Below are 25,441 nucleotides of genomic sequence, written 5' to 3'. Positions count from 1 at the left end.
AAAACGACAGGCATTGGCTCTTCTCCAGGGTCTATGGCACTCTCATTATGGGTCGTTGGCTAGGTTTACAGTAACAGGCATGAGCTCCCTCCTATTAAGCTAGCTTCGGGTCCAGGGGGACAGCTGTTAGCCATCCCAATGTGTGAGTCCCACCATGTCATCACCGGGGACACTTGCCTACCCATTAAAGTGACACCATGCATTCGAGAGAAGGTCGGGGAGGACATGATATGGGGAAGAAAAGGACATAGGATACGAATAGAGCTTCTTGTTCTTATGTGACTTCCTGTAAAAAGTTGGGCTAGGGTAGAGAAACAAGATTAATAAAGCTGCTTAATTTATGGTCCCATGTACATGAAAGTAAGACAAAACAACATTTTAAGACCAAAATTAAGATTAGGGGGCTTTGTGGAAGGTGACTGACTGGAAAGGGACCCCAGTAGAGGTTCAGATAAACTGATACAACTTAAATTTTGGTTGTGTGAGCAGCTATATAGTTACCAGTTTATCAAAGCTCGTTGAAATGCATAAGTAAATGTAGAAAATGTTACTTTAAGAAACTATGCTGCAGTAAAACTGAATAAAACGAAATTCCCATCCCCCCACAAAGGACTAGAATATTCTTCTTCTCCTCTCTTCTCCCTGCCCCAGGAGGGCCTGTACTCCACTCTTCTCCTTCCATGGATACTATGCCACCATGTGTTCCTGATGTTGCTTATGAGTCTATGCCCAGTTAGGTAGACGGACTTACAAGTCACCTCTCTTTTATAGTTCCAAAGTGGGGGAGTCTAATTTGCTTCATTTTGACAGGATGTCTGCCCCTGAGCTAATTTAGCATGGCCAGAGATGTCAGCACTTGAAGTGGCCACCATCTGCCGTCTACAATAGGCAACTCTGGTTTTCATGCAGTCACCCGTTTCCAGGCAGTGATAGGCAGAATTATTTCTAAGTGAATATATGAATGGTGCCTATTGCTGCTTCTTTCTCTTCATGGTCCTTTGGTCAGGACTGCTTTGCATGTCCACAGAAGAGAGACCTCCCAAAGAGAGTCTGTGTGCATGTCACAGAGAGCAAGCCATAGAAAGACTTCCCAAAAGAATTTGTGTACATGTCTTTGCTTGTATTAAACAATGATCCTCTGTTTTCAAAAATATAAGGAAGACATTGGTACAGACAATTAGCAAATAACAAAGCTGGTTGCTAGCCCGTTTGCTAACCTCTTGAGGAAATCCCTCCAGCAAGAATGAACTTACCTCTTTTGCCACAGTTCTGTTCATTAACAAAATTGAAATCATTGCCCAAAGATGACAAAGGTGAGTGGGGCACTGTGGGAATACATGAACAAAATTTTGTCTTAGTTTTGTTTTTTCCAGATATGTCATAGTGCTCTCATCTATGGGCTCATGTCTCGTATGCGCTCCCTAGAACAAGGTCTCATCACGGTGTTCCTCTGGAGATACCGACCTGTGATGAGAAACACTGAGATGGAACTGTGACACCCCTCCAACAGTGCAGTCACTTGCACTGATAAATCCTTCCTCTACTGGGACTTCTAATGTGGGCATTGTGGACATCTCAGACTAACCAAACACAACTGTATTTGCACGCCGAGGAGAGCTTTCATTGAGTGTAAGTCGATGGGACGAGAGGTGGAAAACGCATGCATAATGTCCACTTGATCACAATGAGCCGCAGAGCTTCAGGGCTGTCGCATTCTCTGGTCTATGCTTGAGAGTCTGTGGTGGTTGTCAAGTGGAACATGCATATTTCCCACTCTTCCTCGGTGTCACCAGCTGCTCCATATGTTTAAAAGTCTCAGGATGAAAAACCAGAGAGGCATGTCTGTACAGTGCATGTAAACCCACTGATGGGAGATGGCCGTGGGAGCCAAGGCTGCCGTGTGGGGAGGAACAGCGGAGTCTGCCATTTTCTTTTAGCTCTTTTTTCTATTTCCAGTTTTCCCTATTTAAGATTACAAGTGCCTGATTCCAAGAACAGCCCAGGCAGTTGCTCTTGTTATTACACAGCTCCTGATTATTTCTCAGTCTCCAACTTGCAAACTCTTGCCCAAGCATCCTTGGTGTGTAAAGCATTGGTCTGTCTTTGTACCTGTGTGGGTTGAATCAGTTAACCCTTGTCCCAAAGACACTGAAATTCTAAGAAGTGAAACAGGCATGGAGTAAGCCAAACATAACATGCTTTTAGTATGATCATTATATTTTCATTATGGTAACAATGCCTGCCATCCTACTCTCCTGTAAAGGGGATGGCAACAGCCCCACCCTTATGGATGGAGTTTTGTGACATCTCTATTTAGGTAAAGAGCAAAAGGAGTTAGACTCTTTAAGATAAGCAACCAATATCAGTTAAACCTTAAACAGACAGACCTTCGGGGAGAATAGAGACCCGGGGCAGGTTTGGGGAAGGCAAAGGTGGAGAGTAATATTTCAATACCTTCCTTTTTAAATTTAATTTTATGTTTATCAAGATCTCCACAGGCATAAATTTATAAACCAAATAAAATGTAAAGGCTTGTGATTTAAAAGTTAAGTTGTCCCCAAAGCCCTCTGCCGAGCTCCACCACACACGACTATCCTGTGGCTTTGAATCCTTTTTGAATGTTTTAAATTTATTTTTTTTAATATTGTCCATCTATTGTTTTACCTTACTATTCTATTTTTAATTATATTTGTGTGTGTGTGTGTGTGAACGCACACGCGCACGCACGGGTTTGCATGCCTACACTTATATGGATGTCTGTAGGCCATAGGACACTATCGGGAATTGGTCCTCTCCTGTGTCACAGTCCTGGCGATGGGCTCAGGTCATCAGGCTTGGCAGTAAATGTCTTTACCCCTGAGACTCAACTGATTTTGAACTTAGAAACTTTATTTGACCAGTCCATGAGTACTGAGTTCTTCATAAAGCTCCTTGGCATTTCTTTTCCTCTGCCCTGTCTGTATTGAGAACTGGCTGCTGTGGAACCCTTAGATCTACTATTGAACTAGCCATCTACCCACACATTATACTTCTTTTCTTGAAAAAGCTATTTGTCTTTGTATCATCTTCCAGAAATTGCTTAGGCATTTTTATGACTCTGGGACAAGACGTTGGCCCATTTTTCCATTCTAAAAGTTGACCACACACTTTGTGTTCCCCTAGAGATTCCAGGTTTCATTGGTCCGGATGCTTGGACTTACCCAGTCCTTCCCCACAGCTGGATTCCACTACTCACCTTTGCACCTGCCCTGGGTTGGGCCCTGGTTTTCATAAGTCTCTGTCTTTGCTTGTCTCTCTTTAACTGTATAAATGTTAGAACACATGCTCTAGCCGCTCCTGGAAGAATACAGAGAGGAATAATTGTAGTTTGTGTTCCTGGCGCAGTCTTTAGCACTTGAAAACATCCAACTAAAGGGAGATATATGAAATTTTACTAGTACTTAAAATAGTTTTCATAAAAATAGCATTCTATTGGCTTGGCTATCCTGTTATATTTTTGTCTTCCCCATCTATCTAGAAGTTTCTCTCCTTTTTGTTTATTTGGCTTTGGAATGTTCAGGCTGGTCTACTATTTGTTTAATAATTCTGGATGCTCAATGAGCCATTCTTGTCTATGTATGAGTATTATTTTGTTCTATAGAAACATACTAAATAGATTCACTGCAATATTTATACGTGGTATTTGACCAGATAAGTGTACACCAAGGGTGGCCAAGTTGAGATATAAAATTATCTCTCTTGGCTTTAACTTCCACACCAAACTGTTCCAGTCTTCTCCTCAAATATGAGAGCACCAGCTTCTGGAGAGATTTTTGAAGCTTTGAATCCCATATGTTTTTTTTCTGGGTTTATACAAACTTGATCAATATATGTATTGTGTACTTTCTACTGGTGATCTTTATATTTTTCCTCTTAGATGTCTATTATTGACTGCTCTTCCATTTTAGAGAAAATGATTTCATTTGGGGGGATTTTTGGAAAGGCAAGATTGCTCAATCTACCATGTTTAAATGGCAGTGCTGCCCTGCATTTTCTGGGTTGTAATCTTGTCATGTCAAATCATTTTAATAAGGCTTGATTCCCCTTTCTCCCAGATCTCCCAACTCCTCTACCGTGAGCAGTCCTGAGGGCTTGGCCTCACAGCGTATCTAGATTTTGACCACTTTTCCGCTCCCACTTACTCCTCTGTGGTCTAAGCCAATTTTTCCTGTACTATGCAAGCAAAATCCCCAACTCCCCATTCTCTATTGATCTTCAAGGACTCCCATCTCATAGACGGGTAATACCCAAAGCCAGCCAGGTAGTGTCAACCCACCCTCCGCTAGCTTTCCAGCATAGGGAAGCACAAGGTTGGTGGGCTTCCATGGCTGCCTGGCCTGCGGCCTCCAGAGTCTCTCTGACTGCATTAGTGTCTCTCTAGTCACTAACCTCACTGTGGCTCTGCACTATCGCTCACTGCTTTCGCTCGGGCCTATGGTACAGAACCTCCATAAATGGTGATCCATAAATATTTATTGAATGAGTAATTATGTATAAAAATATCTCAGTTGCCTTTGCTTATTTTTAGCCATGGGAACAGCCAAGTCCTGTGGAAATGTCCTTATACTTCAAGATGATCATTTTCCGATCTGCAAGGAGGAGTGGTAGCTCAAATCAGGCACATTTTTGAAACAAAACAAGACGCCAATATTCACACATGCACAGCATAAAACGGGGCCCAGTATAAGTGGGGTGATTGTCAGTTTTGCCATCTTCTGCCTTCAGAATTTCCACTTTGATCTTTGGTTTGGTTTGGTTTGGTTTCTGCCTCTTACAGTGAAACTTGATTGGAGAACACAACCCTTCTCTGAAGTAGACATGTTATACCACAGCTATCTCTGGGTTCTCCTACTTCCTTCTGAACAGTTGTGAGTCCAAGGTCCCATATCATAGGGCATGAGTGCACATGGATTCTTGCTAGCAATAGGACACAGAGGGAGAAGCTCAGCTGGGGACACACACACACACACACACACACACACACACACACACTCAGAAGCCTGAGGACCATGCCTGTTTCTCTCCCGTGACTAGAAGTATAAATTGGCCCATGCTAGAGGGTACCACGTAGATTCCTGCCCCACTTTCTTAAAAAGCATCATTGAGGAAGGTTTGTGTAATGAAATCTCATGTATTATTAACCTAACCTTAGTGCGAACGTACAAGGAATGGGCTTAATTCAGCTGAAATTTATAGGCAATTTGTTAACACAGCAATGTGCACTGGAAGGTACGTTAGAGCCACATTGGTTTTAATACGCCATTCAATAACTTGAGCAGAGGTTAAAAATGCTGCTTAACCTCCATTAAGTATTTTTAAAATGCTTTAATTTAAAATTATTTGTAGTGTGTGTATAAAGATGAACGTACACAGACCCACACTAATAAATACGGCACTAAATATGTTTCCCCTGGCTTTTTATTTTTTTTTTCTCCAGCTCTGGATGACCTCGTACCATTCAGCAGCTGTGCTTAATCAGAGGCCAGACCGAGAAAGGCAGGGGATGATGTCAAGCCATCCTGGGCTAGTGACCCTCCCTTGTCCTTGAGAACCAGAGGCAGGGAGGGTTTATTGAGGGCGCTGGCAGCTCTGAAATACAATAAAGCCTAATTTATAAAGGAAACGGCTTCTCGTGACATGTTGGGTCCTAATAGAACAATGCTTCATGCTTTCTTCAGTACTTGCTTCTGCCTCTTATTTTATAAGTCACATAGACTATTAGAGAGTAAAACAAAGTATCCTGTTTCATTAGGAAGCATATCCTTTGGCTAAGTGATGGGCTCATAAACTAGAATCTTATGAAGACTCTGCTGATGGAAATCAGGTGGTTGATGTTCTAGGCATAGTTGGAGCATCCGTAGGCGTTGAGATCCGATCGCACCCAGATCTTAGTGAAAACAAACAACAACAAAACCTTCGGAAGTTAATGCGTTTTTCCCCAGCAAGAACTTAGTCTCAGGGTAGGCATCACTTCCAGGACCGATTGCCAGGAAATAGTCTTCCCCTGGAGACTCTGGACTGCTTGCTTTGGAATATGTGGCAGGAGGGAAGAGGGAAATCCTTATTTCAACTTCAGTGTAGGAAGAAAAATCTTATTTCTGGGGAAACTCCATACTAACAGTTTCAATAATGATAGTATAAAATAATTGTGGGGTACCTACGGAGTACCCAGCTCTGCCTGGGAGCTTTCTGTGAAGTCCTGTGTCATGTGCCTAATGTTTCTATGATGGGGGTTGCATTCGCTCCCCTCCTGGTTAGGCAAAGGGAGTAGAATCTAACAATAGAAGAGGCATTTACAAATCCCCGAGAATCTGACTCCAGAATGCATGCCCTCAAACTATAGGACATTAAAAAAAATAAATTGTCTTAAATATTCATTAAATAATCACTTGAGGCTGCTTTAAGATACATATAGTTGCAAATATCTGTAACCTTCTCCCATCTTCAATGTCCCCTCAACACGTGGTTCTGGCTTGTTCCTTAGGGTACTGGGAAATCTCATTTGTTGTGGAAAAATCCAAGTAATAGGCATGAAAAAGAAAAGAACACTGTCATGGACTGCCTGGGTGAGCGGACAACAAAGACCCCAGCAGCAGGCTCTAGGAATGGGGTTATCTGCATACGCTAAGTTGGAAGAATTTATAGAAGGTCTCTGTGGCCCAGGGAGGATGCTTGGAACTGTGCATCTGATAAATACTGAAATGTAGTAGAATGAAAACAGAATATAAAAGTTTCCTTGGGTTATGGCAATATCTATATAAATATATATGCATGTGAAATCATTATAATCCCCAAGATTTTATCAGATATTTCAGTATTTGTATTTTTTATTAATTTTGTATTTGATGCTTAGAAAATGTGCTATGGCTAGGCATGATGGTGCACACCTTTAATCCCAGCACTGTGAAGGCAGAGGTAGGAAGTTCTCTGTGAGTTCAGGACTAGCCTGGTCCACATAGTAAGTACCTTGCCAGCTAGGGCTATTTAGTGAGATGCTGACTTTAAAAGGAGGAAAGGGGACACAAAAAGTAAGTGAGCTTCCAAGAGCCTTCCAAGATACTCACATGGGTAAGGAAGTTGAGCTTTGGTAAAACAATGGAGTTCAGCAGAAATCTTGGGGTATTGGCTTCTACCACTCCCTTTGTTCTAAAAGCAAGAGATTTTATTGAGGGCTGACATTTCCCATCTCTTGTTCGACACATTTGTAGACAGAGACTTCTTGCTCATTCCCGGACCATTTGTTTCCTAGCCGCTCAGACTTGAAATAATCACCAGAAATTATATTAATTACAGCATTGCTTGGCCAATCACTAGCTGGCTCTCATATCTTAAATTAACCCATTTTTATTATTTTATATTTTACCACAAGACTCATAGTTAACCAGCAAGGTTCCGGCATCTGTCTCCTTTGGTGGCTACATGGCATTTCCTTGACTCTGCCTACTCTCTCTCTACATCTCTGCTTGGATTTCCTACTTGGCTTTACTCTGTTAAGCAATCGGCTGAAAGCAGCTTCTTTATTAACCAATAGCAATAAAACATTCACAGCATACACCACCTCCCCCAACAAATCAGATGATTTGTTGAGAGTTACATTTTCAATGCATTATGCTGATTCTTACCCACCCCCTTCTGCATTCCCTGTTAGTCTGCACTATTCTGGCAAGTCACTCTTTGAACTCACAGATTCACACTGACCATTTTCCCTCTCATAGGGGAGGAAATCATTTCATACTTTAAGAGACTACAGAGATCTATCCAACCATCGACCCATCTGTCCACTGAGCTATCTACCCACTTTATTGCTGTATTTGTTTTGTCAGTTGGCACATCTATTTAATATGGCACTATGTGCCAGGTCCGGAGCTCCTTTAAGAGACACAATCACAAATATACAAAGTCCTTGTGCTTCAACTAGGAGAATCTGGTTTGTGTAAGTACAAGGAACATTTAATATAGAAGAGACTGGGGGAATCTTGAAGGATGGGACATAAAGATTTAATAGAAAAGATCTGAGCTGGATTTTAAGAATATACAACAGCTGGCCAAGTAGCAGAGGAGCGAACAGTTACCAAAAGAAGAACTAAATGCGGAGCATTTGTACCATACCTAATTTAATGAGAGCACTAATTGCCTTAATGACAATAGGATGAGTAGGGTTATGTTTGTGTTTCCATGAACATTGGATCAAAAGTATGGCAAATACTGTTAGCATTATTTTTTTATTAAAAGCACCAAAATGAAGGGAAACTTTAGTATCCTGATTTGAAAATCGCCGCCGTTGGCACTGTATCCACACACCCTGATTGTTGAGCCCTTCCTGACATGGGTTCCTTTCATGAACATCATCGTGTCCATGGTTTAAGGTGCAGAGGATAGTCTCCTAATGGCCTATTATGAGTGCTGAGCCGAGCGCTGCCCTCCTTTTCTGAACATGGCCCAGAGGTTAAGTTTGTTTTCTTTCTCCCATTTCAGGACCTTAGCAAAGCCTAGTTGTTCATGGTCCCCAGGAGGGATATTGCTGGGAAATAGGCTCTCGTTTATGCTCAGGACAGGTGCTTTGCTGCTCAAATAGCCACGACAGGAGATGCTCCCCTCGGTCTTGCTAATATTGCAGACTCTGTGGGTTCTGCAAGGCCCTTTCAGGTATAGTAGTGTTGTGGTATGAGGTCCACTGTCCTTGCGCTGGAAGACGACACGTTGACTTCTCTCTGAGGTTTGCCTTGCTCAGGACCGAGAGTTGCCTGAAATAAGACAGGAAATGTTATGTCTTACCAGGCTGTTTTGTGCCTGCGAACTCTCAGCTCCACATAAAACAAAGCTAGCTCCTTGGCCTGTCGGCTGTGTTTAAGGCAGTATAAAGACATCTGTGAGAGAACGCCATCTCAGGAATATCAGGTAAAACGATGCAAATGTAAAGGTCTGCGCCATGAAGCTGAGCTAACGGCTTGAGATCAGAGATGCATTGAGTTGAAGAAGAAATTAAGGTCAGTTATCATTAAGCCACACTCGGGAGTGGAAGTTTAAGCAGAACAGGAAGGGAAGTGTTGTTTTCTATAGTTGGGAGCCATCAACTGAGAAGTAATGGTCTAGAATTAGGCACTTTCAGGTGAGACGACAAGCAGGCTGTGAGCAGGAAGTTCCCTGCGTCATTCTAATTGAACTGCTTAAAAATAGGACAACTAAAGTACTGGTGGCATTAACCTTTATAATCAAGCCCTGGAGAATAGGAGAGTTCACCTCCCAGCAAAGTCCACCATGGCTGCTCCCTGGAAGCCCCCACCTGGCAGCATCCCCTGATACGAGTGCTTTCTTGTACTTTATTTCATGACTGTTGTCTTTGGCTTACATTTCTAATAATTTTCTCTGTGGTTCCTCACTCTCCAAAATCTGAACTATGCAGTCTTACATACCAAAATGCACCCCTATTTGTATATCCAGACTTAGCTAAGAAATCATTTCTTGCAAAACTGATCCCTAATTAACTGAGAATTCTCTGTGACTCAAAGCTATTACAGTAAGTCCAAATTACTTCTAAGTATCTATGCTAATGGGTAATTCATACAAATTGGAGAACTCTTCGTGCCCCTGATACCAGCCTCAGGAATTTAAGAAGCCAGGTACTTTCCTTCCTCAGCTACCAAAGCCTTTGGGATCTGTGACTTGGATCATATGATGATCAAGGTAGCCAAACAAGCATTAGATGATGTGGCTTGTTTCCTACAAGTGGATATAAGGACCAAGAAAGAGAAATAAATCGTGTCATATGACTATAAATTAATATAAAAAGGATGTTTTTTCAGGTTTTTTATTATGATTAAAATTTTTCACCTCCTCCCCTCCTCCCATTTCTTTTCTCCTCCCTTCATTCCCCCTCCCCCTCCCTCTCCCTCTCCAGTTCAAAGAGCAGTCAGGGTTCCTTACCCTGTGGGAAGTCCAAGGTCCTCCCCTCCATCCAGTTCTAGGAAGATGAGCATCCAAACAGACTAGGTTCTCACAAAGCCAGTACATGCAGTAGAATCAAGACCCAGTGCCATTGTCCTTGGCTTCTCAGTCAGACCTCCTTGTCAGTCACGATGGATAGAGATAGAGACAGAGACCCACATTGGAGCACTGAACTGAGCTCCCAAGATTCTTATGAGGAGAAGAAAGAGAGAGAACATGAGCAAGGAAGTCAGGACCGCGAGGGGTGCGCCCACCCACTGTGATGGTGGGAACGATCTAATAGGAGCTCACCAAGGCCAGTTGGACTGGGACTGATGGAGCATGTGATCAAACCGGACTCTCTGAACGTGGCTGACAAGGAGGGCTGACTAAAAATGATGTTGTCTGTGCCAACACCTGGATGTTCTAGATCTTTCAATCTATTACTTTCACTCTTTCTGAACACAGTTTTTTTTCCTGCTTTTAGAGCTATCTAAGATGTTGGGAACCAGTTTCGACAAGTACACCACTTACCAGTAGGGGTATGAGGATTAGAAAATTGGGTAGGAAGAACAGAAATAAGAAAGAATCACAAAGACTATGGAGGGGGGAGTTACAGTGAATACTGAAATCTGCTGCATTTACTTTTCCATACACTTTTATACCCCACTACAGAAAGGGGAAGAAGACAAAAGACTGCTTTAACATGATACAAAGGACAACTAGAACAGTTATATGCTTCAATACTTGAGAAATCAAGTCATTAATTCTTGAGAAAAGCAGTCTATTGTTTAGGTAGTGAACCCACCCTATAGACCAAGTATCCTGCAGCAGCTACTCTCTAGGTCAAACCTCCTAATTCAAAAGAAGGAGCAGAAGCATGCTTGAATTCTGTGACCTTAGGTCAAAGTGGAGTAGATCTATCTGTGTGGGCCCTCTTAATATCCAAAATACCAAGTAACCACAACCTAGGTCAGGGTGTATAGCCACTCTTGCTCTCAACAACTTTGAGCAACCTCAAACTCTCTGACCTTCAGACAAGGTAGCAATAGGCTCACAGTTTTGAGCTTCCACACTAAGAGCATAGCTAGGACCTAGGACAAGGAAAACAAGCAAATTTTGTGACTTTAGATGTTGGCTTCTGGTTAACTAAATCCTCAAGTGAACCTCCCCAGTTATCCTTGTTTTTCCCAGTAGAACAGACAACATGGGAAGGGCTGGCTTTGTCTTTCTGTTTCTCCTCTTCCCTGAGACTAATACATCCCAAAACTTCAGAATCATAACATTCATCTTCCACAACTGTATTCGACAGCTGGTTTCTGTGATGCCTCTCCATGTGGCTGCAGCTGAATTCCTGGTAGCATTTTGTATGTGCTTGTGTGCATGTCACAGTAAATATGTGCACATGAGCATACACATGTATGTACATCACACTATACCAAAACTGCTATGTTCCACATGTTTGCTCCACCACTTGAATGTCTAAAGCCCTTCTGACTTTGTCGTTATTGTCGTCCATCTTCTTGGCCCAGAAGACTTTAAAGAACTCCAATGTGGTTGTGAGTCCTACATGTTTTTCCTTTGCTTTTGATATAAGAAAAGGATGTGGATTATGGAATAAAACTAAAATGTTAAGCTGTGTGTGTGTGTGTGTGTGTGTGTGTGCGCCCATTCATATTTTCTGAGTGTAGTACTTGTGGAACTCCTTGCATCCATTTTTATATCCTCATCAGTGTTTATGAAGGCCTACTATGGTTAGTAGAGGGAATGGCGACTTATGTAGATGAGGTTCTGGCCATGATGAAGGTGACAGTCTGATGGAAATTAGATTAATTATCTGGTTCTGAGCACTGGTGGGAATCAGCAGGATGCAGTGAAGCTGTCAGAGGCATGCCTGAATTGGCCTAGAGACATTGGTTCATGGCATGGAGCAGGTGGGTAGAAACTGTTGCCATGGACATAGCAACCCCATCACAAAAAGGACTCCAAGGGTCAAGAAGAGAAAATAGCAACTCTGAGATGCTCTTGTTGGGAGCTGATGCTAAAGAGGTAGGAAAAGCTTGACCACAGGGGTGGAAAGTCATGGTACAAATTTGGTTTAGTCTTGATATTTCTCTTGAAGGAAATAACCCATAAACTAATTTGGAAACAGAGGAAAGAGACATTAAAAATCTCCTTTCAGGAAGGTTGTCCAAGCGACACTGGGAGGAGGAGATGGACAGGAGGGTCAGGGCTTGGCAGTGGGTAAAGTGACTTGTGGAGTTGGGCAGGCTGTGTGTGAAGCTGGCTTGTGTTCATTCATTAGTTCAGCATTTGAGGGGGGGTTTGTCAGCCTTCCTAAGATTCACTTTTCTAATCTACATGGAGGACATAAGAACATCTAAATGAACTCATGTGTGTGAATACCCTTCGACAACACTGGTTCCTGCCGCATACTGTGGAAAAGCTGGTGGCGGCCTCCACAGGAAGCTGGGGGGCGGGACACAGTTGAAGATGTAAAATCCTTTGGAGACACTGGAAGTAGGTCTTGGTGATTAACAAGGTGTAGATCATGTGTGAGGTAGACAGTTTAAGGGTTGAGAATTTTAACAATATTTGGTATGACTATGTTTGAATTTCAAAGAAAAACCATTTTGTATGAACAAATAGTACATACTTTTGCTGTGAAATGATTTTTGAATTCAATTTTTAACTGGAAGCCCTGCATTTTATCTGACTTTCTTCACAAATATCTCTCTGGTATGTAGGGTATTTCATGCCTACATGCTAACTATTTGGGCTTAAATAGAGGAGGACCAGGTTGTAGTTGAAAATTCACTCAAGCACACTTAAATTATTTTTAGTTGTGAATTAATTAATTTTAAATGTGCATGAATGTTTTGCCTTCATGTTTGTATATACATTATGCAGGGGTCTGATGCCCAGAGAAGTCAGAATAGGGTTTCAGATCTGCTGGATCTGGTCTGAGATGGTTGTGAGTTGCTTGTGAGTGCTTGGCACTGAATCCAGGCTTTCTATAGAAGCAGCGAACATCCTTAATTAACCACTGAGCAACATGCTTAGCCCTCTATACTAAATTTTCAGGTTGATGACTGGGTGGTTGTTTTTAGTAGTAATTAATATACTCATTAAGAAGAGTTTGAACCACTATTACAGTAAGACCCAGGAGTCCCTTGAGAGTCTTTGGGCTTTGAAAGATGTCAAAACACTTTTTTGAAAAGACTGAACCAAAAGTGAGAACATTTTTCTTTCTTATTTCTAGGATTTTGCATTTCTCGAGGCCATGCCACTGGCTACCTGATACGCTTGTGCCACACGGTTGGAACAGTGAGCCCCGTCTGCAACAGTGTCACTGGGCAGTGCCCTTGCCATGATCCCTCAGCCACTGGGAAGACATACCACCACGGTCGAGACTGTTACTTTGGATTTGATCCTGAGACTAAAAGGTAAATCTTTATATGTATAGATAGCAAAACATCGATTTTTTACCTTTGGTTTTCCTTATCAGCAAGAACTTTGGCAGTTTTCAAACAATAACTTCTATAAAAAATGTTCTCTTGGTAAGTATATTTTTGATTTTTTGACATCTTACCTACTAAACATAGTAGTTACCACTCCATTCTGTCCTTCTGAACCCCTTGATACTTTTAGTATCACCGCAAACTCTTCTCAATGACTGAGAGACATCTGCATTGTCTTGTTTCCACTGTGTGTGTGTGTGTGTGTGTGTGTGTGTGTGTTCATGCAGCTGAAAGCTAGAGTCAGCCTTGATTATTGCTCCAAGGAGCTTGCCTTTATAGTAAAGGTTCTCCAATTGTCTTGGAACTTGTCTGTTAGTCTAGGCTGTTCTAGGTACCTACCTGGAACTGGAACTGTGTGCCACCATGCCTATCTTTTGTGTGGAGGTTCTGATCCTCAGATTCAAGCCCTGATATTTGCACAGTAAACACTTAATCCTGGGACTCTCTCCCCTGCCCCAGCATTATTTTTAATGAAAGACACTATTCTCTTCAGTCTGTCATAATCTTCACCCTTGAATGGTCAAGGCTGATTTTGGTGGGAAAAATCCTGCTCTTTTTCTTTCCCCATTTACACTTTTCACCCTTCCGACACCAGATTATTCCAGGACTCAAACCTGCCTAGAGAGAATGTCATGTCATTTGTCACTCTGCAGGATGTCTGGCTAGCTCTGGATTGGAGTGTCTGGGTCAGAAGGTAGATTGAAGAGTTAGCATCAACTGGGGAGGAGTAGAAGGAGACAAGTGAGACCAAGCCTGCAGTATTAGAAGACACTGGGGTCACTTAAAATGGTGAATCTAGTGATATTAGTGGTCGTCTGGAGTGTAGAAGACACGGGGGAGGAAAGATCTAGACAAGTATGGATTTAAGGGAAGATGATTCATAACAAGTTTTATATAAATTAAGTTGACTATTTCTGCACGTCAGCTGATTCTTCTGATATTGACTCAGAGAAAGAGCAACTTTGATAAAAGTATACATTATTCTCTGACAAGAGAGCATTTTCCCTCCATCCACATTGCTTTCCTGCTCATTTTTCTAAGTCTCTTTCACGGAGCACTTGGAGTGTTGCTGTTGTTTGCATCTGAGGCTTGACAGACCTTGGTGCCTTTGAGAGATGGAAGGCGGGACATTTAGCAGCTAGGGCCCCCCATGGGAGGTCATCATCCCAGTGGGGAGAATGTCCTTGAGGGAGATGGTGAAACCCCTGCCCCTCAATCCTTGTTTTTTTCATTTCCTATATGTGAGGTAAGTTTTTTGTTGCCTTACACTCCGTTGCCATGGTGTATCATGCTGATGCCACCCCACAGAATGATGTGCCACCATGGGCACCATAGGCAATGAAAAGTCACCTTTGAAGCCTGAGCTTGGCTCAACCTTCTCTGCCTGTAATTGTCTGGGGAGCTTGCTATGGTGGTGAGAAGCAAATGCACAGACAGTGAATTTCTGTTCAAGATGAGCAATACTGTTCATCTCGAGTGCCATCAATATTCTAAATTATGAAAATTCCCACACCTACTGAAGTTCTTCCATGTCTATTATTGGCCTTTTCTTTCTATGTCACAGATCGTCCTGATCCCAGAAATACTGTGCTGTGGATAGATGACATTGTTCCCGGAATGACCACTTAACTACTTGTACTTCCTGCTCACTCAGTTAATATTATTTCCTTCTTGGGTCTCTGAGAGAGTTGAAGACAAAATAGTTATAGTTTTCCTTGTTTATCAGACTCAGAAAAGAAATTCACTGAAGAAATATAAAGTATATAAGGTCAAGAGACATAAAGCGATAATTTTGGATTGGTGATAAAAGTCAGAATAAGTACAACACTTTGGACTCACCAGATAAGATGGGCAGTGGAGTATTTGCTCTGGATTTGTCAAATACAAATGGACTAGACAATGTTGATATACTTATTGCATGTATATATTATATATAGTTATTGTACTTATTGGTTATAGTTTTTCTTATATTAGCTGTAACCCTATTTTTTTAGACAAAATAGGAGAAATGTAATGATATTTTGTTCGTGATCTAACAAATAAAGCTTGCCTAAAGATCAGAGTGTGGAGCTAGCCACACTAGTTAGCCATGGAGGCCAGGCAGTGGTGGCACACACCTTTAATCCCAGCACTTGGGAGACAGAGGCAGATGGATCTCTGTGAGTTCAAGGCTACCCTGGGCTACACAAGACTGAATCAGTCTAAAAGAGAAAGAGAACCAATTGGTGGTGTGTCACACCTTTAATCCCAGCACTAGGAGGATGGAGATGGGAGGTGATATGGCTGGGCAGAAAGAGAAGACAGGAACTCAGGATTCATTCTGAGGTTTCATAGAGACTGCATGCTATCTGAGGACTGGTAGAGACAGGATAACCCATTCGATCTGAGAGTCTTGTTGAGATGAGAGCTAGTAGCTGGCTGTTCTACTTCTCTGACCATTCAGTTTTCACACTCTTAATATCTGACTCCAGATTTTTATTAATAAGACCTATTAGAATTCACACTGCTCTTAACCTGTGCTGAGGTGTACTGAGGTGTCGTTTAATTTTTGTGCTGGTATTTTTGTCCACTCCTACGTTGATCAACTGTTCCCATCTTCATGGAACAAAGTCAATTTTGTTTTGCTGTCAAGTGCTTTCCCTTCTGTCGGTCAGGCCTAGAGATGGTCCTCTTGCTGCTGCCCTGGGCTGACTGGACGGAGGGTGAGCTTGTGCTGGCTGGACCTGCAGCCTTGTATCTCTCTTGTACTTCTCACAAGACTGATCTCCTGCCCCTGCAGATGGTAGCTTCAGCTTCCTGATCTGCTACTTGTAGATTCTCCAGCCCTCCACTGTGCAGATGAAATGGCAGCATAATCAGATGACTCCAGATTGTTGCTCCCCCTCCAATCTGTCTGCCTTTTTATACATTCTTAATTTTTGTATAGTCATAGAGAAAAACAACATTTTTAATGGCCTATTTTGAGTGTGATCCCTTCCAGAGTTTTGTTTTTGTTCCTTTCTTACCTTCTTGTCTTCATATCCCCTTCTTCCTTCTGAACTTCATTATATTTTCACTCTAGCTTGGCCGCTGCCTCCTCACTAGCTAAAACTGCATATAGAGATGCTGTCATCTCCTCATTGCTGGCTCCTTCCCTCGGTTTCACCCTGCTCCATAGGGTTTGAGCATCATTGTTTGATTTCTCACTCTTCTGCTTGTTCATGCTTAAGAATGTTTTTCTTGCTTCTACCTATTCATGTCTTCCCATTCATTCCTCAGCCCCCATACTTCATGTATACAGTAGCCAAACCCACAGAATCCAGACAGCCAAGGGCTAACATACTTGGGGTTTTGGTTTTGTTTTTGGTAGTGTAAGGGTGGAACATAAGATTTTCCATGTGTTAAGCATGTGCTCTACCACTGAGTGACATCCATAGTCCCCTAGATGATTCTTGGGATTCTCATCTCTATCAAAGACAATGTATATAACAAAATAGACTAGCTAAACAAATGTTAGAGAAAGATAATAGAGAAGAGGTTTGCCCTGGAGGGGATGACAGGAAGGTCTGTGATGTCTTATGCTTGAGTCACATTAGCAGGATCTAGGGGACCTGTTGAAGGGTGACTTGGATCACTGCAGTTCTGGAGACTGGTGCACCAATGCATACTTTCAACTGAGCAAATATGAATGGGAACAACAATCTGGTCAACATTAGTTAGACCACGTGAAGTATTCCTCTGCCATCCGACCCTCTTAGAGTTTGAGTTTGGGGGTCTGATTAAGATGAGAAAGAAGAGAAATGGAGTGAGCTCTCTTAATGTCTGGGAAGAGCAGCCTGCATAAGCCTGAAAAGTCCCAGATGGAGGAGACAGGCAAGATTCTGTGGGCTACAGAGAGAAAAAGAAAGTTGTTGGAACAGAGGCAACCCCGAGACAATTGGAACTGTTAGGAAGAAAGACACCCTGGAAGGATAGAGCTCATGGATGTAGTCTGCTGTGGGCTGCGCCAAGCTAGTGAGGACCAGCACCTTGTGAGACTACTGTGCATGAGAAAAGAGGTATCAGATGAGACGGGAAACCAGATAAGCCTTGCTTGAGGAATCCCTGACATTATCATGTCTGAACTAGAAGAAAAGATCTGAGAAAAAATGGGGGTTTTTTTGGCTTTTTTTATGCCTAATTTGAAACTTGGCCTGATATTCAACACTATTTCTAGTGTTACACAATTAAAAAATAATGAAACTCCAGGGTGTTGTATTGTCTCTGGATGATGACAGGACCCGTAGATGAGTCCTTTTATAACCAGGTTGAAGATGAGATATTGAATGGGATATATGCGCCAGGACATGGGATGCTTCCATCTAAAACAAGAGAAGGGCTGACTCCCGTTTGCTGTTTGTGACTCATCTTTTTTTCAATGTGTCTTTGATTTAATTGTCACTATTAGTAAAATAATCTCTTGCTTTGGTGTCCAAGACCCCACTTCTCCAATCAGCGCTCGGTTTTGCTGTTTTCTTCTATGTACCATGCCTTTCCATTGACTCAGCTCTGTCCTTGACATCAGCCACTACCTTACTTATTACTCTTATTAAGTATATGGTCACCTCTTTAGGTCTGTGCCCTGTACATCAATTGTTTGATCTTAACACTAGTATGTGGCATGCCCTCATCCTCTTGACTAAAGGGATAAACAGCTTCGTGTGTCTCTCTCCAAATAAATGGTGCTTTAGTGGGATTCAAAGCCTTTCGGTCAGGACAGGACCTGATCCATATGCTAACACTGGAAAGAACTGTTGAAGCTTCTCTACAAAGAACAGAAAAACTATGAGTCTCCCAGTCCTGACTCACCGTGGAAGAACAACTGCTGGGCAAGCTTTAGGATGTGTGTTCAGCCTCCAGAACCCATGCAGAAAGCCAGGTGCATTCATATGCACACATGCACCAGTGTAGCTTCAAGTTTTGTGAGAGGCCCTGTCTCAAGTGAAGAGGTTAGTGACTAATAGTGTAATATATCAGATAACCCCACTCAGACATCTGTCCACACATGTACACATAGGCTCACACACATGTACAGTATGGGAACACTTATACAAAAAAATAGCTTTGTTTTAAAAAAGGAAGAATCAGGATAAAGCTTCCCATGATTCATTTGCGCATTTTGGAGTCAGCCGTGTGGAAAGTCTGTGATGTGAGCTGACCTTCCCATTTCATTGATGAATCCTGCCATCCCTTTTCCCTTTAACATGGATAGTCACTGGAGGAGAGACCTTCTCTCACACAAGGTCATAGAGGGAAAGTTCTTCAAACTATGACATGAGAATTGCTCCAGTGTCTGTCTGCTCATCGGGGAGAGGGGAACAAATGGACTCTCTCCCTTTATGATTCCTATTTCTTTTCTGAATGATAGTCTTCGTGAATGTCTCTGCTGACTTCTGCTCACTGCTGTATAACACCAACACTGTCTGTTTCTAAAGGGAAGAGTGGACTGACGAATTTATGGAGGTTTTACACTGCATAAGATAAATTTATCATGCAGCTATGGTGGTGTGTGCCTCTAAACCTATCACTTGGGGAGATAGAAGCAGGAAAGTCAAGAATGATTAAAATTCAGGCTGACCTTTCCTACATGCGAGGTCAAGGCCAGCCTGGACTACAGGAGATCCTATCTCAGAGAAGCTAAAGGAGATCATTTTATTTCTCAAAAAGTTTGTTTACAGTCTAGATGTATGTAGATATACAGTGTAGGAGAAATGTGTCTGGATATTTAAAAACAAAAAGACAGAGGATCCTTCCGTGTCACTTGTGTACTGTGGTAGATGCTGGCTGGTATAAATGTGTCCATTTCCAGTGTCTACAGTGAACTGTTCTACTGTAAAGCAGTGGGGTTGTAGAAACGCACCGTGTTTCCTGAGGTACTGTGATTTCTTCATCAGGCACCTCTAGCATTTTCAGGGACTCTTTCTCATCCCTCCCTTCTTCATGCCTCTTTAATGAGAAGAGCAATGCCTGCTGGGGTTGTTGTAGTTTGACTTACTTTCAATACTGTTTAAAAACAATTCCAAAAGACAAAATAAATGAAATAGCATGTACACTGACCCTAAACTGTAGCTGTAGCAAGGACGACAAAGCCCCACCAGTCATCGACAGTTTCCTGTGACCAACCTGGAAAAGCCTTTGTATGTTTCCAAGCTCATGTTTCATTCTTCAACATGTGCTGATCGGTGAAACATGATTGCATTCTTCCAAAGGCTGGCCCTGGTGGAAACATTACTTCATTCACCTCTGACACAGGCAGCAAGCATGGTTTAACTAGCCCTGAAAATAAGAAAGCAAGAAAATTGCCCAGGGTAAAAAAAATCAATAAAGCAAAAAATGTATATCACATTTGTCTAACTCTAAAACAAATGAGAAAGGAAAAATAAAAGTGGGTCACGTCTGGTTCACCTGTGTCCTGAGCACACGCGCTTCCTGATGTCATCCATACACTGACCTGTGAGTGATCCTTCTATCCTGAGTGAAGAAGGCATGTCCAGTTCCTCTGGTGCTCTCTCCCATTTTCTACATAACTTGTACATGTCACAACCCACAACATTTCTTCTTCAATGTTCAAAGCTCTCTAGAGTCACTAGTTCAGTTTACCTTGTTTTAAGCCTCAAGGAACTGGGCATATCCAGCCTGGCACACACTAAAATGTAATTGTCTATCCTCAGGTGGTAGAAATCAGGGCTTGAGGCTGGTCAGCTATCTGAAAGCTTAGACTTCAAGAACATATCATTAAATTTTCCTATCTTGGGATTATTTAGGCTTTACTGCAGAAACTCTCCATGTGAACACGATGTCATAGATTTGGTCTGGCAATCTTTGTGCACGCTCATCTCCATTGGGTCTCCAGTGGGTCTCCATGGGTCTCCAGTGAGTCACCATGGGTCTCCAATGAGTCTTTATGAGTCTCCAGTGGGTCTCCATGGGTCTCCAATGGGTTTCTATGGGTGTCTATGAGTCTCCAGTGGGTCTCCATGAGTCTTCAATGATTCTCCATGAGTCTCCAAGGGTCTGCAATGGGTCTCCATGCATCTCCATGGGTCTCCAGTGGGTTTCCATGGATCTCCAATGGGTCTCCAGTGGGTCTCCATGGATCTCCAATGGGTTTTCATGGGTCTCCAGTGGGTCTTCATGGGTCTCTAATGGGTCTTCAATGAGTCTCCATGCATCTTCATGGGTCTCCAATGGGTCTCAGAGCAAAGACTCTGAGAACTACATCAGCGACTTCAAATAAAAGCAGATGCCTTTCTCGCAGAGACCATCTCTTGTGCTATGAAGATGTAAAACTTCTTCACATATTTAATAGGCTCAGGTTTCTCTGTGACTTTGTTAGACAGTTGGCTGTTGTCTGAGATCCCCATCCTCCCAGACCAGCCTGGGCTGGATCACAAGGTGGCAGCAGTTTCAGGAAAGAGAGAAAAGAACGGAGAGACTTGAGGCTCATGTTGAACACCGCTATGTCTGCCTGATTGTGTTTTTTAATGGAAGTCACAAAACCGCAGCACAGTCAGGAGTGAGAAAAGCGACTCTGCCTTTAGTGGACAGCAGGACTAAGACAAGGGGATCTGCTTAGAAGGAAAAGTAGATAGTCATTTCTGAAATACCTTATGGCCCCTGTTTTCTTATCCTACCTTGATATAGACTGTGGGAGGTTCTTCACGGAATGCCAGCTTTTATAGGTTATTAATAGCACTGTGTCCTCGATGTGACAAACTGGGAATGGTACAGAGCTGAGCAGCAGGACATACAGGTTCCTGCTCTTCTTTGAAACCAGACCAGGTATATTAACTTGCTCCTGGAAATAATAAATTACTGTAAATTCAGTGTCTTAAAACAACAAGGATTTATTATCGTATAATTCTGGAGGTCAGAGGTCCTAAATTAGTTTCAGTGGACTAAAATCACGGTGCCAACAGGCCACCTGTGTTTCTTCTGGAAACAGCAGGATAAAATCCATTGTCTTGATCTTCTATTGTCTACCTACATTCTTTAATGGCTGAGGAGAAGTAGTGTTGGTTGTGTAGGGGGGATTCATATTCCTGTGTGTGACGTGGGGTTAAAGTCTGAGACTGACACTGGGTGGTTTCCTCACTTTCTTTCTACCTCATATTTTGAGACGAAATCTTTCACTGAACCTGGAAATCACTGATTAGGCTTGGCCAGCTGGCCAGATAACTCCAGGGCTCCTTGGCTCTCTGACTTTCTGGCACTGGGCTTACAGACTTACATTGCCATAACCAACTGTTACATGGGTCCTAGGATCAAGCAAAGGTCCTTATGCTTATCCAGCAAGCACTCTACCAATGGAGTCATTTCCCAGCTTACCCACTCCCATCCCCTGTTTATGAACAGGGTTCCCCACTAGAACTTCTGTTTAGGCTAGACTGGCTGGCCGGTGAAGCCCAGGCATCTGTTTCCATATCCCCAGTGCTGTGATGATGTGCTGCTCTTGTTTTTCCTTCATTGTTGGTTATAACGTGTCTTCTGGGGATTGAACACAGGCTCTCTTGCTTGCTTGAAAGGCAAGCTCTTGATGAAGAGATTTCCGATTTCCTCATCCCTTACACTCTGTGACTTCCAGTTCTTCCGTTTGCCCTCAGAAGCAGCAGAGTAGCACTGTCTACATTCTCTGAGCTCCATTTCTCACCTCACATTCTTTCCTTTTCGTCTCACCCACACCACCCTGTCCTCATCGTATAAAGACCCATGTGATCACATTGATAATCTAGGGTCAGAATATCATCTCAAGATCTTTAACCATATTTGCAGAGCACATTTTACCAAGTAAGGAAACATATTTCAAATTCTACCCATTAGGACTTAGACATTGTCAGGTGCCATACTTCAATCTGTGCTAAAAGTCAGCATTCTGGAACTTGAGAATTAAATGTAACCTGATTTTCATTTTTAATTGGGGCACAATAATGCTCATTTTTTGGACATCATTTCTTAGCTACTTTCTGAGGATAACAGTAGAGTTGAATTGTAATACAGAGCATGGTGTTCATGAAATGTTTGTTGTCTTGCCCTCGGTAGGTAAAGACTACAAACCTGTAATGAGACAGACTGTCACACTCTATCCCTCTGAACTTATTAGTATTATAACTTTAAGGGCCTGGGAAGAACTTTAAGAGAAATGAAGATTTTCTTCCTCAATGTCCTCCCTTTTAGAATACCTGGTAAATGGTCCCTCACCTTCTGCTTCAAAATATGGAATTTCAAAGATCCCGTGTCTCATGCAGGAGCACATCAGACGCTGTAATTGTGAGCCCTACGTGTGGTCTTCACATTGAAAAGCATGTTTCATCCCTGTGGCTTTCTGCCCTCTTCTTCCATCTGCTTCTGTAGCCGCAGAGAATAGACGTCATCTCTCTTCTACTTGCAAGCGCTCTGTATCTCAAGGACCTGAGTGGTGATGTGGAGTATCAGCAAAGGAGGAGTCACTGGCTTCCAGAACCTGCTTAGTGAGCTTAGCTCTCCTGTGGACGATGGGAAGGCTTCCTCTCTGGGATCACTGCATGAGGGCAAGGTGTTGGTAGCATGTCCTGTTTGATGAGTTTCTAATTTCCAGCCTGGAGAAGGTCTTTGGAATCTGGTTCATGAATTGTTCACTTCCGGGTGAGGTGCCAACACTCTCACTTGCCCTTCACTAACCCATGAAAACATGGCCTTGCACTCATTTTGACTCGGTGGCTTCCCCTCTACCCTCACACCATAAATCTACCTCCCACCCCAGGAGAGTGCAGATGCTCTTGGAGTCTGTGACTAACAAAGGAGAACCAAGAAGCTTGTATGTGAGACAGCGTGAAGGCCAGATCTATGCACAGAGGGAAAAATGTTAGCCTAGAGAGAGCCATGCTGCTACGGAGGGCATTCCAACCCCCAGTGCATCCTGCGCTGGAAGTCAGGAGAAAGCTCAGTTTCTCAGAAATACGACTGAGGTCAGTCCTGACAGGGGAGCTACTTTCCCCTCAGAAGTTACCCAGTCCTGCCAAGCTAGTGATGCCCCAAAATGCTAAGGTGTCTTTACATCTAGCAATTCCCTTTTGATCTGTTTCTGGTGTGTTATCCCAAGACTGTAGCTCTCCTGGTGTTTCATTCAGTAAACCTTCAATCCCTCATCAGAGTGCATGCATCTGACTGAGTGTGACCATGCAGCAGCGTGTATTGAACTCTGTGTGGCCACGCAGCAATTTGTGTTGCCTCCTGATTGTGCTGGGCCTGGTGATGAAATAGTCTTATCCTAGCTCCTTAAAAATGGCCTCGGGGTCTGTCTGATTTTCTTTTCCTCATTGGTTAGCCCTGTCTAAAAGCCTCAGTGACATAAATTCTCTTCCTTCCTGCTCTGTATTAAATAATGTCCATTCTCTGTTAGAAAATTACAAACCCAGGAATGCCTCTGAGTCTTCCTTCCTTCTCTTTCAAATTTTCACTAATTCTATTTACCAAAAAAAAAAAAAAACATTAAATCTAACACCCTCACTTACTTATTTACCAATACCCGGCCTCTGCCATGTCTTCTTCTGCCTCTGCCATGTCCTCTCCTTACCTTCCCAGCTTAGTGAATCACTACCGTCCATGCCGGTTCACTTTCCAAATATTCTGGATGCATGGCTGGGAGATAGCTCAGTGGGTAAGATGATTGGTCTGTATCCAACTTAGTTTTTTATTGCTACGAGAAACACCATGAAACATCGGATAAGGGATATTCTCAATTATGTTTCTTCTTCCCAAATGATCTAAGCTTGTGTCAAGTCGCCCAAAAACAACAACATCAAAACCCCAGTGAAACCAACAGTGAAACTGTGCTAGCATCCGGACTCAGGTTCTAATCCCCCTGCACTTGAAGAAAGGGCTGAAAATGGCAGCATAAAGCTCTAATTGTTGTAATACTGTGGGCAGAGATAGGTAGATCCTGAGGATTTCCTGGCCAACCAGCCAGGAAGAAATGACAAGCTTCTGCTTCAGTTGGAAACCCCTGTTTCAAAGGATTAAAATACCAGAGAGTGGTATCGTGAATTGACATAGTCCCCTAAATTTGCATGCACATATATGGACTTTCCCAATCATACACGTCTACATTCATGCCCTCCTTTCTCTGTCTCCTCTTCTCTCTCTCTCACACACACACACACACACACACACACACACACACACACACTCACACTATATAGTCTGCATGTATTCTGTACCATATATCAAATGTACCTGTATTCTGACGGTGACCTGTTATATGAGATGTGGTTTTTTTCACCTGAGGCATTGTCAGCACGGAAAGTGTAATATTTTGCATCATTTCAGTCTTTGCGTTTTCCACTTGGTGGTGGTCAGCTGCTTCTCTCCCCAGGCACCGCCCAGGGTAGTTGTTCATCCTGCGCTGCACCAGAAACTCTGTCTGCGTTGTTCCTGGCAGCTTCCACCCGGCTTTTGTCCTTCACAGTCGTCTGTGTGTTCCTTGAGGACAGGAGCCCCGACACTCGTCTCCTGGGTTCCCAACCAGGACCATAACTGGGCCCAGTGAGTGACACTTATGTCGGTCTTTATTTAAGTCCCCTTCATGTACACATGAGCTGGGGTCCCAGAAGAAGGGGTGACCTGCCCCCCTGCATCCCTGCAAATGAACTTCCCAGCACTATCATGAGTGCAGAAGCATGCTGTCTTCATTATGAGTTAGGTTTCTTCTGTAATAATAATTAGGATGACTTTTGCGCTGTTTGGATAACTGAAAGGAACTCCCAGGAAAGCCCAGGGTGGGAGATTTGTCATTTCAGAGACAGAAGCCAATTAGCCCCTCAGTGTACCTGGCAAATACTGATTTGCAGAGTGGGGGAGCACCAGCAGCAAGCTGGCCAGGATGAGCAGAGCCTCCCTCCTGTTGGGTTTATCATAATGAACTGGTCAATAAACATCACAAATTGTTTATCTATATAAATCTT

At 42.8% G+C, this 25,441-nt stretch overlaps 1 protein-coding gene across 1 annotated transcript in view; it reads left to right on the top strand.

Moving 5' to 3' along the window:
- Positions 1-25,441, top strand: part of Ush2a (usherin) — a 683,507-nt gene that overhangs the window by 136,260 nt on the left and 521,806 nt on the right. Inside the window, 1 exon segment of the mRNA XM_087905997.1 lies at positions 13,226-13,409. Coding sequence (XP_087762123.1) covers positions 13,226-13,409 — 184 coding nt within the window.

Source organism: Myodes glareolus, chromosome 5, assembly GCF_982192425.1.
Source record: "Myodes glareolus chromosome 5, mMyoGla1.1, whole genome shotgun sequence".
Lineage (NCBI taxonomy): Eukaryota > Metazoa > Chordata > Mammalia > Rodentia > Cricetidae > Myodes > Myodes glareolus.
The sequence above is the reverse complement of the archived record's forward strand: the minus strand, read 5'-3'. Positions and strand labels throughout refer to the sequence as shown.